Below are 16,725 nucleotides of genomic sequence, written 5' to 3'. Positions count from 1 at the left end.
AAACCCAGTCATGTCATTTCACCATGAGTTGCATAATGTACAAAGTTTGTCCACTTCCATTACATTGACACTGCTCTAACTTGTATAATTTCTGAATAAATGCAAGTTGTTGCTTTCCCTGTGACTAATACTTGTCATGTCACAATGGTAGCGTGCCACTGGAACTGAATCCCAGGAACATCTAACCCCATTTGTTTTATGTGGACAATGACTTACCTGAAAGGCTTTGATGGCTGTATCGTATCTTTGTGTTTCAAACTCTGAAGCCCCATAGTACTTTACCTGTAACCAATCAAAAATTGTCTCAAATCTTCATCGTAATGTCATTACAACACAATGCAACAACAGAGAGAATTTGTTCGCAAGGACTCCATTAAATATAACTGTCAACCAAGTGTCTTTGACATCGGATACACAGACCTGCTGGTCATATCCTTTACTGGTGACATGTGACCACAGTGAGACCCTGTTAGTAAGGACGCCTTTCAGTGAATCTCAATCAAGCATCTTTTGATACCAAATACATAAACTCACTGGGGACATCCGTGACTGGCAACATGTGACCACAGTGAGACCCTGTTAGTAAGGACTCCTTTCAATCAGAATCTCAATCAAGCATCTTTTGATACCAAATACATAAACTCACTGGGGACATCCATGACTGGCAACATGTGACCACAGTGAGACCCCTGTTAGTAAGGAGTAATCAAGCATCTTTTGATACCAAATACATAAACTCACTGGGGACTCCTTTCAATTAGAATCTCAATCAAGCATCTTTTGATACCAAATACATAAACTCACTGGGGACATCCGTGACTGGCAACATGTGACCACAGTGAGACCCTGTTAGTAAGGACTCCTTTCAATCAGAATCTCAATCAAGCATCTTTTGATACCAAATACATAAACTCACTGGGGACATCCATGACTGGCAACATGTGACCACAGTGAGACCCTGTTAGTAAGGACTCCTTTCAATCAGAATCTCAATCAAGCATCTTTTGATACCAAATACATAAACTCACTGGGGACATCCGTGACTGGGACATCCTGTTAGTAAGGACTCCTTTCAATCAGAATCTCAATCAAGCATCTTTGATACCACATAAACTCACTGGGGACATCCGTGACTGGCAACATGTGACCACAGTGAGACCCTGTTAGTAAGGACTCCTTTCAATTGAGAATCTCAATCAAGCATCTTTTGATACCAAATACATAAACTCACTGGGGACATCCGTGACTGGCAACATGTGACCACAGTGAGACCCTGTTAGTAAGGACTCCTTTCAATCAGAATCTCAATCAAGCATCTTTTGATACCAAATACATAACACACTGGGGAGAACCATCAATGGCAAGATCCATCAATCAGAATCTCAATCAAGCATCTTTTGATACCAAATACAAAACTCAATGGCAAGATCCATCAATGGCGACGCAGAGCGCCAGCAGCAGTAAAGCCAACACGATCACCAACTTACAGTTTCAAAGTTCAACAGGGAGTCTACAGCCTTGGCATTAGCTTCATTGTCCAGTTTGTTGGTGAGGCGGAGGAACTTGGTCCTCCATTCGGTTATCAGGAAGGTGTAAGCTGGGCAAGGAGGAAAACATTTGTGGGATGCAAATATTTACAAGTTGTAGACTTTTGTAACCTTGCTTCGTGTATATTAGGGAAGTGCGGCGGAAATCATATTTTAAATGCACGATTTCATTTTGTATACTCACTTATTATTTTATCCATTGATCCATCAAATTAAAAATGCCTAATATTCCACTCATGAATGAAACGTTTGTTTACCGAAGCCACTTGCAATCATCACCCATTCGTGTGCACACACAATGTGGCGTGACCTTGGTTCGTGGATCACGTAATCCGTTACTATATATCACTATGTACGACAGCCCTTTGCAGTAAGTATTGACACTTAGGAGTGAGTGAGGGAGTTTAGTTTTACGCCGCACTCAGCAATATTCCAGTTATATGGTGGCAGTCTGTAAATAATCGAGTCTGGACCAGACAATCCAGTTATCAACATCATGAGCATCGACCTGCCCAGTTGAGAACTGATGACATGTGTCAACCAAGCCAGCGAGTCTGACCACCCCATCCCGTTAGTCGCCTCTTACGACAAGCATGGGTTACTGAAGGTTCATTTTAACCCGGACCTTCACGGGGTGAAACCTAGGAAAGCAGACGACGAGATGTGAGGAGGTTGGGGCTAATGGTAACAATTTTACTTAACATTTTATCAAAATAAAATTTGGTATTAGTGGCATTAGTGATTTGGGGCTATTTATCTCAGTGCTGAGATTTAGATTTAGTGGATTTACGTGTAATGCAGAGACATTCTTGTCAGCGAGGTGTGGCATTGTGTGCACATCAAAAGTACCGCTTCATGACGTCATACAAGACTTACCGGTAATTTAATTACCACAAGGCAATGAACAAAAACATGTCTTTAAAAAACTTTGTGGGTGGTGGGAGTTACGGGAACAGCAGGACATGCTTAGATTTCTTCAACACCTGGTGTCTTCACTCATTACTGACTTGGAGTTATCTATTCATGTGATTGTCATAACTTTTGTACCTTCTATGCTAAATGGAATCCATTTGGCAGATACTCAATCCCAAATACTCTTTGGTGAAGATGTTTCTTATTTATATTCGGATGTTACACAGAACAAATTGATGGTGTTTTAAGAAAGGGCAGCTCAGCAGTATAAGGTTTCCAAATTCCTGTGCAGAGCTGCACACCCACCCTTTAGTCCTGAAAGTTTATTAAATGACCAATGAAAGTCTCATGAAAACGGGTGAAAATGAACTGTGCACCTGAACTGTGGACCCCCAACCCCTTTCTCATAAAGCTGTATCCGCCCCTGTAGTATGTAATGTCTGGACCTCTAAAACTTGAAGTTTTCCTGTCACATTTAGCTGGAAAGCTGTGATATAACTGGAATACTGTCAAGTGCCAATAAAATCACATTCACTCTCACTCACTCATTCACTTATAGAAATATGAAACCGCCTCCGTGGTGTAGTGGTTAGAGCGTCCGCCCTGAGAGCGGAAGGTTGCGGGTTGATCCCCGACCGCGTCATACCAAAAGACGTTAAAATATGGTACTTGTTGGTCCCTGCCTGGCGCTCGGCATTAATGGGTACAACAAGGACTGGTCGGCTCGGAGTCAGTATAATGTCTGAGTGGGGTATTCATGCTTCACTGCGGCATGGTATCTCAGTGGGCTAGCACTATAAAACCAGCTTCAGTCTGGGCTAGTACAAGCAGCCGCACATACACATACACACGCATACACGTCGTCATATGAGCCAAATATTCTCAAGTACGATGTTAAACCCAATTTCACCTAACCTCACCTATAGAAATATCAGAAATGTGTTGAACTAAAGAGAATTTGTTACCACATTTGTGCATGATGTACACACTCACTCAGAAAGAGGGCCATACAGAGGAACACGATGACCCCAAAGATGTAGTTGAAAGCTGTGATGAAGTATACGATAGCAATCACGATGTCAGCGATGGTAGGGACGATGTTGAAGAGGAGGTAGCTGCAACAAGAAGAAAGATAATATGATATCTTGCACAGGGTGGTGCAAGTGGGTGTTGAGGAGCAAGGGCAGAGGGTCAATTTGTTTAGTCACAAGGTATCTGAATCAGGCAGTCTCACAGCTGGTGAGTATATATATTCAGTTTCATATCACAACTCAACTTTTCTATTTCATGCATTTTATCGATTGCTGTACAGTGTTTCATAAATACCCAATGCCACATAGAATGTGATCAAATGTTACAGATGTAATATTTCAAAACATTGAGAAAGTGTACTCCCAAATGTAACATTATAACTTGTTCACTGTCTCGAGGGGGGACATGGGCTGATGGGTGAGGGGAACATAAAGAAACATCGAGGGTACATCAACCCATGGGCCCCGAGGGACCAGTGAACAACGTATTTATCTTACCGAACACCTCAATGGTAATTTTGAACTGTTTGAAGCACGGGTATCGGATCATAGTATGGAGTACCAGATGACAAGAAAAACAATTTAGAGTTATCTCCCTTTCATCGATTTGCATTCGCAAAACAACGATAATTTCCATACATCATACGTGATTCAATGTTATTCGAGATAAAGAACTACTACTATGAAGTACCAAATGAGTTCGGCATTCCCTGCGGGGTATACGTACATAGAAAATGTTCCTCGCTTGTAAGCAGGGTACATTGAAAATAATAGAAGAGCACTCAGCCAATCAAAAAACGACATTTATGTGCGAGGCAAGATAAATGTTATAGTGTTTCGTAATGAGAACCATACTGTGACAATTTATCATTAAAGCTGATGTTTCAGGCTTCATCAAAGATGCTCTGACACAGAATGGGATCTACCTACCTGAGTAGGTTGTTGATGCTGTTGGTGCCTCTGTCCACCACTCGGAGAACCTCTCCAGTCTTCCGCTGTAGATGCCATCGCAGTGACAGTCTGCAGTACAGGGAGTGGTGTTGTAAGATACAGTCTCACCTCACAATACCACAATGAAATACCCTGCCTCAGATAATCATTTAATAACACGTTACCGTCCACTTCAGGTAATGAGAGTTTTCTCGGGTTATGCTGTAGATAGATGGATATTTTTCAGATAGATCTCGTAGTTATTGTAGGTATGGTGGGTGGACTTACAGATGGGGGTGGACTTACACATGGGGGGTGGACTTACAGATGGTGGTGGACTTACAGATGGAGGGTGGACTTACAGATGTAGGGTGGACTTACAGATGGGGGTAGGACTTACAGATGGGGGTAGGACTTACAGATGGAGAGATAGATAGATAGATGATCTTCAGATAGATCTTGTAGTTATTGTAGGTATGGTGGGAGGACTTAAAGATAGGGGTGGATTTACCGATGGTGGGTGGATTTACAGATAGGGGTGGACTTACAGATGGAGGGTGGACTTACAGATAGGGGTGAACTTACAGATAGGGGTGGACTTACAGATTGAGGGTGGACTTACAGATGGTGGGTGGATTTACAGATGGAGGGTGGACTTACAGATGGGGTGGATTTACTGATGGAGGGTGGACTTACAGTTAGGGGTGGACTTACAGATGGAGGGTGGATTTACAGATGGAGGGTGGACTTACAGATGGGGTGGATTTACAGATGGAGGGTGGACTTACAGATGGGTTGGACTTACAGATGGAGGGTGGACTTACAGATTGAGGGTGGACTTACAGATGGTGGGTGGATTTACAGATAGAGGGTGGATTTACTGATGAAGAGTGGACTTACAGATAGAGGGTGGACTTACAGATGGAGGGTGGACTTACAGATGGAGGGTGGACTTACAGATGTAGGGTGGACTTACAGATAGGGGTGGACTTACAGATGGGGGTAGGACTTACAGATGGGGGTAGGACTTACAGATGGAGAGATAGATAGATAGATGATCTTCAGATAGATATTGTAGTTATTGTAGGTATGGTGGGAGGACTTAAAGATAGGGGTGGATTTACCGATGGTGGGTGGATTTACAGATAGGGGTGGACTTACAGATGGAGGGTGGACTTACAGATAGGGGTGAACTTACAGATGGGGTGGATTTACTGATGGAGGGTGGACCTACAGATAGGGGTGGACTTACAGATTGAGGGTGGACTTACAGATGGTGGGTGATGGAGGGTGGACTTACAGATGGGGTGGATTTACAGATGGAGGGTGGACTTACAGATAGGGGTGGACTTACAGATGGAGGGTGGACTTACAGATGGTGGGTGGATTTACAGATGGAGGGTGGACTTACAGATGGGGTGGACTTACAGATGGAGGGTGGACTTACAGATGGAGGGTGGACTTACAGATGATGGGTGGATTTACAGATAAGGTGGATTTACTGATGAAGAGTGGACTTACAGATGGAGGGTAGACTTACAGATTGAGGGTGGACTTACAGATAGAGGTGGACTTACAGAAAGGGGTGGACTTACAGATGGAGATATAGACAGATAGATATTCTTCAGATAGATCTTATAGTTATTGTAGGTATGGTGTGTGAACTTAAAGATAGGGGTGGATTTACCGATAGGGGTGGACTTACAGATAGGGGGTGGACTTTCATATGGGGTGGACTTACATATGAGGGTGGACTTACAGACAGGGGTTGATTCATAGATAGGGGTGGACTTACATATGAGGGTGGACTTACTAATGGAGGTTGACTTACAGTTTGGGTGGACTTACATATGGGGGTGGACTTACAGATATTGAGTTGACTTACAGATGGGGGTGGACTTACATATGGGGGTTGACTTACTATGGGGGTGGTGGACTTACTAGTTGGAGGTGGACTTACAGTTTGGGTGGACTTGCTGATGGTGGGTGGACTTACATATGGGGGTGGACTTACAGATGGGTGTGGACTTACAGATGAGGGTGGACTTACAGATGGGTGTGGACTTACAGATGTTGAGTGGACTTACAGATGGGGGTGGACTTACTGATGGAGGTGGGTTTTCAGACAGGAGTGGACTTACTGATGTTGAGTGGACTTACAGATGGGCGTGAACTTACAGATGGGGGTGTGTTTTCAGATGGGGTTGGACTTTCTGATGGAGGTGGACTTACAGATAGGGGTGGACTTACAGATGAGGGTGGACTTACTGATGGTGGGGACTTACATATAGGGGTGGACTTACATATGGGGGTGGACTTACAGATGGGGGTGGACTTACAGATGGGGGTCGACTTACTAATGGAGGTGGATTTACAGTTTGGGTGGACTTACAGATGGGCCTGAACTTACAGATAGGGGGGTGTTTTCAGATGGGAGTGGACTTTCTGATGGAGGTGGACTAACTGATGGGGGTGGAATTACAGATTGAGGGTGGACTTACAGATGTTGAGTGGACTTACAGATGTTGAGTGGACTTACAGATGGTGGTGGACTTACTGATGCAGGTGGTTGAAGAGCTTGACCTGGACTCTCCGGGTGGTAAATTGCTGTACCTTGATCCACAAGAATGATCTAGTGTTGTTAAGTAGCCCAGAAGTTCCTACAATTTAATATCAATGTTGAAGCGAGACATATCAATAAACAGAATATTTATGTCATGTTATACTGATACCAGTACAACTAATTATGAATATTAACCAGTTTGCTCACACATACTCAAACCACACTTCATCTTTCACTCAATGAAGCATTCCTATCTCCTGTACACAAACACTAGTTCATATAATGATCACACCTTGAATCAAACCCAGGAAATCAGCAACATTAAGCAGCATCTGAACCACCAGGCCATCTCACTGTCGGTACCAGTTGCTTACTATTGTCACTAGTTGTGTACTGCTAGTACCTTACCTGCTCCTCCTCCTCTAAGGAAACTGAGTCCCACAAACGCCAAGATGTAGTCCCACCGGAAGGCCAGGGTTGGAGCAGTCAAGTTAGAGTTGTCTCCACTTGTTTCTTTACTGGGCGTCAAGCTGTTGACTGTAAGCCATACAAAGTCTTTTTCAGGACATTTAGTGGAATCAGTTATAATTCTTATTTTTCTCTTTGAACTAAGTCAAATTTCATCTTCAAACTCAGGGATATCAGCCAGGTAGAAATGATTCAAAACAATGTGTACGTCTGTTTTTCTGAAAGAATAGTCTGCCTGATTTACCATTTAGTACAGCAGGAACTTGACCATCAATGTACTATCCAAATCACACTAATAATCCATAGAAGCTCTCAATATCCACTTGGTCCTGGGATCCTGTGTTGCTACTATATATATTTTTCAAACAACAATAAAACAACAGGCTTATAAGTTATATAACAAGGATGTCTATTAATGAGTAAAAAGCTGTACAATTCACTGAAAACCTATTCTGTTTGGATTGCAACTTCATCTTTACAGATGAAGTAATGATAATGGTGTATATTATAATGGCGCAAGTGTCCCCCCCTAGCGCATGCTCACGGCCCAATACAAACATACATAAGAAAACATAACATAATTAATACACAACTGAAGGTATTATATCTTAGATTTTTCACAGAGTGTTTAATAGCTAAAGAGTTCCATGGAAGTGGAGCGACATCCTGGAAGCTCCCCCTTCCAAAAGACAAGAGACGAGTAGGTGGAACTGAAAGTAGATGATCCTGCGAACAGACAGTTCTGAAAGATGCCAGTCCAGAATGTTATACTCACTGATTAGTTTACTGTAGAGAGGGACGAAGACGTTGATGACACGACCCCCAGCCAGGATCAACAGACACATAAACACAGTCAGCTGCAGCACCAGGTTGCCCTTGGGCCAGCAGTACGGGATCATCATCCGCAGCTTCACCATGATGTTGCTCCAGGTGGACGAGGACTGACCGCCGACACCACCACCAGACTGCACACACATGGTAATGCAGAAGAAAGATTTTAAACACCACCACAACTTGGAATTTCTTACAAAATAGTTGAGTCCCAAATAGTTATCAGGGAGCTTAACTAGTTTGTGAATGAGTTGGGTTTTATGCTGTTTTTAGCAATATTCACGCAATATCATGGCGGGGCACTAGAAATAGGCTCCATACAATGTACCAAAGCCCTTCTACATCGTCAGGGACCTCTCTTGAATATTTTACAAACTTCTTAGACTGCATCTGATCATAATGAACAAGTTTGGTTTGTTTAACACAGTCCTTCAGTTATCTAACAGTATCAGCTTGATATGTGCGGAAACCTCAAAGTGATGCAGGTCTAAGCTGTTCAAATATTGAAACAGTCGTGTACACTTTTAGTGCTGACAAACCTAAAAAACACAAACGGTTGAACCCAGATTCGAAGCTATGATCCAAGGAATATGACATTACATGTCCAAGGGGTGCAACTCAGTGTGGTAAATTGCAGGGACCTAGAGAGAGTTGGGTTTTACGATGCTTCATACATTGTACCCATACTGGGGATTCGAACTCGGGTCTTTGGGTTAACGAGCTAACACTTTAACCACAAGCAGCATGCGAAATAGTTTCAAATGTTACTAGCTAGACGGGCTAGCTATGCCTAAAAGTTACTAGCCCACAAAATAATTCACTAGCCCACAAAATAATTCACTAGCCCAAATTCTAAATTTAGAAACTAAGCCAAATATTTAAAAAAATAGATGAGAAGAAGATATGAAGCTGCTAATATGATGAACATTTTTATCAGGCCATGATCTTGCATGATTTATAACTTAACAAGTCAGAGAGAGTGATATATTTACAAAATGACCCCATGAAAATTCACTAGCCAGTCGGCCAGTGTGGAGATTTACTGGCCCGACTGAAATTTTACTAGCCACGGGGTAGTGGCTATTTCACACACTGCACAAGGCTACCCAACGGCCCCTCACAGACTTAGACAACCTACCACCAGGGACCCCACCAAACTAAATGAGGGAAGGACCCATCATATGTCAACTATCTAAAACAACTCGGTGCCAAATTCATTTGAAACTTTGGTCTACAGATTCCTTTGATTGTACACATGTTTGGGTGTAGATGCAAGATGCCAAGAGCCTTCATTTTCAGCTTTTGTCATTTCCACTTGGAACCTTTGTCTCAATCATGTTAATCATTAACCAACAAAGCAGATTAAAGCTGACAGTTCCGCAATATCTCACCATATCATTGACAAGGATGTCGTACTTCATGTGGGAGAGACCTGGAGCCTTAAGTCCCATGATGAACAGAGTGAGGGTGAAGACATACCGCACCACCCAGAAACCAAACTCCAGGTAGTTCTCTGTGCTGCAACACAGAGGTCATCAGTGTGAGTACTGTTAACCCTTCTCCAGCAGTACTACTGATGGGATCAGGGAAATTGGCTTTAAACACTGTATTCATTTCGGGGATCAAACCAGGGTACCAATACCACTCACTCAGACATGTAGCACCTCTACTCACCCCATCCATGTACACCACTACCCACCCCATCAATGTACACCACTACCCACCCCATCCATGTACCACCACTATCAACCCATCCATGTACACCACTACCCACCCCATCCATGTACACCACTACCCACCCCATCCATGCACCACCACTACCCACTCCATCCATGTACACCACTACCCACCCCATCCATGCACCACCACTACCCACCCATCCATGCATCACCACTACCCACCCATCCATGCACCACTATCCATCCATCCATGTACACCACTACCACCATCCATCCATGTACACCACTACCAACCCATCCATGTACACCACTACCAACCCATCCATGTACACCACTACCCACCCCATCCATACACCACTACCCACCCCATCCATGTACACCACTACCCACCCCATCCATGTACACCACTACCCACCCATCCATGCACCACCACTACCCACCCATCCATGCACCACCTCTACTCACCCATCCATGAACCACTACTACCCACCCCATCCATGTACACCACTACCCACCCCATCCATGTACACCACTACCCACTCCATCCATGTACACCACTACCCACCCCATCCATGAACACCACTACCCACCCCATCCATGCACCACCACTACTCCACCCCATCCATGTACACCACTACCCACCCCCATCCCACCACTACCCACCCATCCATGTACCACCACTACCCACTCCATCCATGTACACCACTACCCACCCCCATCCATGTACACCACTACCCACCCATCCATGCACCACCACTACCCACACATCCATGTACCACCACTACCCACCCATCCATGCACCACCACTACCCACCCATCCATGTACCACCATTATCCACCCATCCATGTACCACCACTACTCCACCCATCCATATACCACCACTACCCACCCATCCATGTACCACCACTATCCACCCATCCATGGAATATCACTACCCACCCATCCATGTACCACCACTACCCACACATCCATGCACCACCACTACCCACACATCCATGCACCACCCACCCATCCATGTACCACCACTACCCACCCATCCATGCACCACCACTACTCACCCATCCATATACCACCACTACCCACCCATCCATGTACCACCACTATCCACCCATCCATGGAATATCACTACCCACCCACCCATGTACCACCAGCACCCTTCCATGTCCCACTACTACCCACCCATCCATGTACAACTACTACCCACCCATCCAAGGACCATCACCACCTACCCATCCATGTACCACCACCATCCACCCATCCAAGGACAATCACAACCCAACCATCTATGGACCACCCCTACTCACCCATACATGTACCACCACTACCTACCCACCACTACCCATCCATGTCCTACTACTACTCACCCATCCATGTACCACCACTACTCACCCACCACTACCCACCCATCCATGTCCCACCACTACTCACCCATCCATGTACCACCACCATTTATGACTCCACCATGAAACAAACGCCAGATTCTCCCTGACGAATGCCAGACACCAAAACAGGAGCAGCACTAGTCCATGGCCTCTCGTAGGTATGGACGGCAAGGCGTAGTTCCTCTCCAAGCTCATTAATCTAAGGGAGACAATCCATGCAAACAGCAACAGCATCGCCGTCAGAATCTCATAGCCATACAACTGCTGTCCGAGGGAGGTGTCCTGTATAATCATGTGTAGCAGGGACTCACAAGCCATGAGGGCGGTGATAAGGACCTGTACCACGTACCACCCCGACCAGGGGATGCGGCGGGGCTGTATGAGGGTGGCGTAGCGCCCGTAGAAGAGACACTGAGTCAGACCACATATCATGATGATGATGAACAGAACACCAGCGGATACCGTGTCGAAGAAACATTGGTTGATTCCCTCGTCCACCCACACGGACGTCCACAGCGTGTTGTTTTGGCAGAACAGCATCTTGACTGGCTCACTCAAGGGAGATAACACTGGTAGACAGCCGGTCTATATCTGGAAGTAAAAAGATGTCATGAATGATTATCCTTAACTGAAACTGATGAGATTTGACATCAAGTCTGAGAGTGGTGTCTTTTCATATTCGTTTCAGCAAACAAAATGTGACTTAACAGGGTTACAAAACACAAAGCACTAACTATCCACCACACGAACACACCCCAAATACCCTCCTCATAGAACCCCCGAATCCCTATACCAAAAGGGCATTGGTAGTCTCATATGTGTACCTCATCAATCAATTTTCAGACTAATCTGTAAGAATATTTAAAATCTGCCCCAAACAAACACAACTAAAACAAAATATTCAAAACAATCTGTATTTTCTTGAGTTTAATTCAGATCTCTTTCACAGAAAATAAGATAGAAGTTTGCATAAGTATATTGAACAAACATTATGGATAACAACTTCTTTTGTTTCTTGAGTGCGATATTTTGATACAGATTCTTGTACCGTTGCTGTCGCACTCATGAAATAAAAGACGTTGTTATCCATAAGGTTGTTCAATATAGTACGTCCCAACTTCTAAAAAGCCACTCAACTGACTGACTGAGTTTAGTTTTACGCCGCTTTTAGCAATATTCCAGCAATATCACGGCGGGGGACACCAGAAATGGGCTTAACACATTGTGCCCATGTGGGGAATCGAACCCGGGTCTTCGGCGTGACGAGCCAACGCTTTAACCACTAGGCTACCCCACCGCCCCCAAAAAAGCCACTCAAAGAAGTCTATATAATGAATCAATTACATTGTAGTTACTATCAACGATACTCTCATCCGAAGTTTTCAACCCTTTGTTCATTACGGCTGGGACGATACACCATGTCACGATACGATATGTATCACGATATTTTACCTGCGGTACGATACATATCACGATACATACACCTTGAAAGAATGACACGGTATCAAGATTTAAAATGAATTATTTCAAGGTATTTGTGTTTAACCATAACACTATTGTAACAAACAAACAGGTAACTCTATCATACTTGTGTATTTTTCTCTAAATAAGTACTTTAAGATATTTAAGACAATACTGTTTTGAAAAAAGTTGTGCATTGCTTTGTATCGATACACCAGCCGATGATACAATAGCTGTATCAAACTTAAATGTATCGTGATGTATCAGTGCATCGGTGAATCATCCCAGCCCTATTGTTCATTCACACTGAATCTATTGAAATGGATTCTGCATTTACCACATTAGACTTTAAATGAAATTCAACAAACTACAACATTTAAATGGTTTGTATCACATCTATAGGATCTATCATCACATCAACCCCCATAAAACCAACAACACCATAATATTAGTACCATTGAAATACACACACACACTAAAACTCACACACCAATTCACCCCACTCCCTGTGTGTGTCGAACATTTTTGTCTATTTTACTAATCCAAACGTGACTCTTAGCATAATTTCAGGTTACATTTGTGTTATGTGCGTTAACATTTTTACCCTACTGGACTCAACAGAATTAAACTTAACTTAAGCATCGGACTAATGGCAAAAGCTGACTTCATTCCACTGAAAATTTTCAGCATCCTCTTTCACAAAATCCTAAATCCACCACTGGAGGTGAGGTGAGGTGAATTGGGTTTAACGTCGTGCTTGAGAATATTTTGCTCATATGACGACGTGCATGCGTGTGTATGTGTATGTGCAGCTGCTTGTACTAGCCCAGACTGAAGCTGGTTTTATAGTGCCAGCCCACTGAGATACCATGCCGCAGTGAAGCATGAATACCCCACTCAGACACATTATACTGACTCAGAGCCGACCAGTCCTTGTTGTACCCATTAATGCCGAACGCCAGGCACAGTGACCAACAAGTACCATATTTTAACGTCTCTTGGTATGACGCGGTCGGGGATCAAACCCGCGACCTTCCGCTATCCGGGCGGATGCTCTAACCACTACACCACGGAGGCGGTCTCCACCACTGGATGTAACCATGGTAATAGTTATTGATTTTACGATTAGGGGGCAAAACCAGTTGTTTTAGTGTTTACACCAACATACTATGCATCAACAGCCATCATGGTCATTGTGATATGCATGTTGACAGGCACTCTAAAATATTTGAGAAAGGATAGTTTAAACATGTTAAATGCCATTTCCATAAATACCCTGTTAAACCGACAGTTAATATAACACACTGATAACTACCTAAAAAAAGATGTCACAAAAAGAGGTCATTCTTTCATGCCACATTCATCACACTGAGGGCAAGGTCATACTATACACCAGAAAAGAAACTGGTTATGAAAGAAATCTCATCTCATTAGTGTCAATTTCAGTTATTGTCACCTCAAGCCTTATTAGAGAAAAAGAATCAGCTTCACATGGCTGGTCCTGATGGTAACAGTCAAACCTTAAGGGTCCTCTCTAGTCCCTTTCACTCAACATATACATGTACATTGCAAAATATTATATCTGTGTTTTAGTTTTTGACAAAGCAATATTTCAGATATACGAGATAAGGTAAATCAGATAATGCTTTATTATCTATCAGGAAGTTCTTTTCACATGAATGTGACACATATAGAGAAAAATATTTGAAATATTATCAATAACATGTTATTAAGACAATGTGACAGAAAAAGTGTTAAGCATCTCATTTAATAAAAAAGAGTGTATTTTAAAAAATGATCCACAACAAAAGTTTCAGTTCTGTTTTTTCAAAGGTTCACTTGCTTTGGTTGTTGCTTAACACTGAACACTTGCTTGTTGGTTTGTTGTTTCACGCTGCACTCAGCAATATTCCAGCAACATGGCAGCGGTCTGTATATAATCAAGCCCAGACCTGACAATCGAGTGATCAACAGCATGAGCATGGATCTATGCAACTGGGACACATTGACATGCCAACCAAGTCAGCAAGTCTTACCACCCAATCCACATAGTCGACTTCATACAACAAGCATGGGTTACTGAAGACCAATTCTAACCCGGGTCTTCTCTGGTCTTTTTCAAAGGGCAATGCTAACAGAAAATAAAGACATGTTAGATCTTTTGGATTTTTAATTTCAAACAATTGAAAAAAATCCAGATGGGTAAAATGTCAAAGAAAGATCTATAACATGAGAAAGATCATCCAAAACTCTATCCGCTAAGTTAAGAAAAATACTGACACCCTTAGTTTTGCTTCCTGTAGCAATAATTTCCTGGAGTTAGGTTTTGTTCTGCAGAGAGCACTAAATACACGTGACTTAATACAACTTTGATAATACAACATCATAACAGAGCAGTCATCATTTAGTTATGGGCCTGAAAAATAATTCGCCTTTGACAACGACTGTTTCAATGGACTCACGTATTCGGTGACCTGAATCATATGCCTCCATGAATTCAGTTCATTATTCATGGTCACTAGAATGGAACATTCAGGATGTTTTTAAAAGAAAGAGTGTTTGTCACTTAAACTTGTCTGTTAGTTATCAAAGCGAGATATGAAAAATGGGAAAAAAATGCAAGCAATGCAGTTACTTAAAGGTCACATGCAACGTAAAACACAACTTTGCAGATTCTGATACCTTTCGGTATGGACTTACCGAAACAAATCATCAAAAATGCAAATTCAACTTATAAAGTTGAAAAATAACGCGATGAAAAAAACCGCGCGAAATCGGAGTTCAAACGTTTCACTAATTTTCCCCAGACTTTTCTGGGGAATACGGGTTTCAACAGCTGGGCTGCGCTCATAGCACGTGCGCAGTGAAATAGGTTCGCGCAACTTGGAAGCTAGCTGTCTGGTGAATACTCGGTGAAGGCTTTGGTGTGAGCTATTTTCATAATGTTTTGTTGATATCTTACAGGCTGAAGCTTTTATATGTTATGACAGTAAATAAACTGTTTATATAATTTCATTTGTCTATTTCACCACACGTTCTTCTTACCGAGTCACTTTCTCAGTTCGATACTTTAAAGCAATGTCATTATTTAGCGTTGACAGGATTTCTAACTGTGATATAGATATGTCGCTGTCACAGACAAAACTCAATGTCTTGTTTTATTGACACCTGTGTGTCTGCCTGCCTGTCTGCTAATGACAATATTCAATACACAACTGCGATCACTGACCACATGCAATTTGAACTTAACACCAATCAGGCTATACACCATAAACAAAATGCCCGAGTTCGGTCTCTGTCACATTATGTAATTACACAGACACGCAGGTGTGATACTTGAACACATGACATGTTATGATGTCTGTTGATTGCAAAATGTTATACACAAAAAATGAGCATGTATTTACAAAACCCAACATCTCTATATATACACACACACAATGAGCCGTGAAGACGGCATCTGCTAATGAACCAGCCGTTACACTTGAGTGCACACCCACCCGCTCTGACTGGGTTCGGTATCCCGGCTGCTTCGTTTCGAGGGAGGTAAACCCAAGTACAAAATATTGCACTTTTGATTTGCGATTATACGCTTATAATTTTGTTTATTTGTTTTTTCATAATCAGCAATGCATATTATATGTCATGAAGAAGTGATAATTGTGTCTTAATTATGTTTGATTTTTTGGTTGCATGTGACCTTTAACTTATATCACTTTAGACGCTTACAGTCATGTCAAGCAAAATATTAGGCCATGGCCACTAAGTTGTGACATCATAGGAGGATCCATAGGTGGATGGAGGGGTGCAGGAGGTGCGCATGCACGCACACACTCATGCACACACACACAAACACACACACCATCTTGAAAGTTTATTAAACGACCATTGAGACAAGTGTACTGTGAACCCCCTTTCTC

The 16,725-nt window shown here is 42.8% G+C and overlaps 1 protein-coding gene across 1 annotated transcript in view; it reads right to left on the bottom strand.

Moving 5' to 3' along the window:
• LOC124274066 (ATP-binding cassette sub-family B member 6-like) overlaps nucleotides 1–16,725 on the bottom strand; it is a 38,844-nt gene that overhangs the window by 18,068 nt on the left and 4,051 nt on the right. The window contains 9 exon segments of the mRNA XM_046709394.1: nucleotides 217–282; nucleotides 1,488–1,597; nucleotides 3,453–3,574; nucleotides 4,421–4,510; nucleotides 6,978–7,080; nucleotides 7,392–7,520; nucleotides 8,227–8,416; nucleotides 9,674–9,800; nucleotides 11,391–11,935. Of these exon segments, the coding sequence (XP_046565350.1) occupies nucleotides 217–282; nucleotides 1,488–1,597; nucleotides 3,453–3,574; nucleotides 4,421–4,510; nucleotides 6,978–7,080; nucleotides 7,392–7,520; nucleotides 8,227–8,416; nucleotides 9,674–9,800; nucleotides 11,391–11,884 (1,431 nt within the window). The 5' untranslated portion in view covers nucleotides 11,885–11,935.

Source organism: Haliotis rubra, unplaced genomic scaffold (assembly GCF_003918875.1).
Source record: "Haliotis rubra isolate DU_JTF1 unplaced genomic scaffold, ASM391887v1 Scf104, whole genome shotgun sequence".
Lineage (NCBI taxonomy): Eukaryota > Metazoa > Mollusca > Gastropoda > Lepetellida > Haliotidae > Haliotis > Haliotis rubra.
Note: the sequence above shows the minus strand (reverse complement) of the source record. Positions and strands in the feature narration are given on the sequence as shown.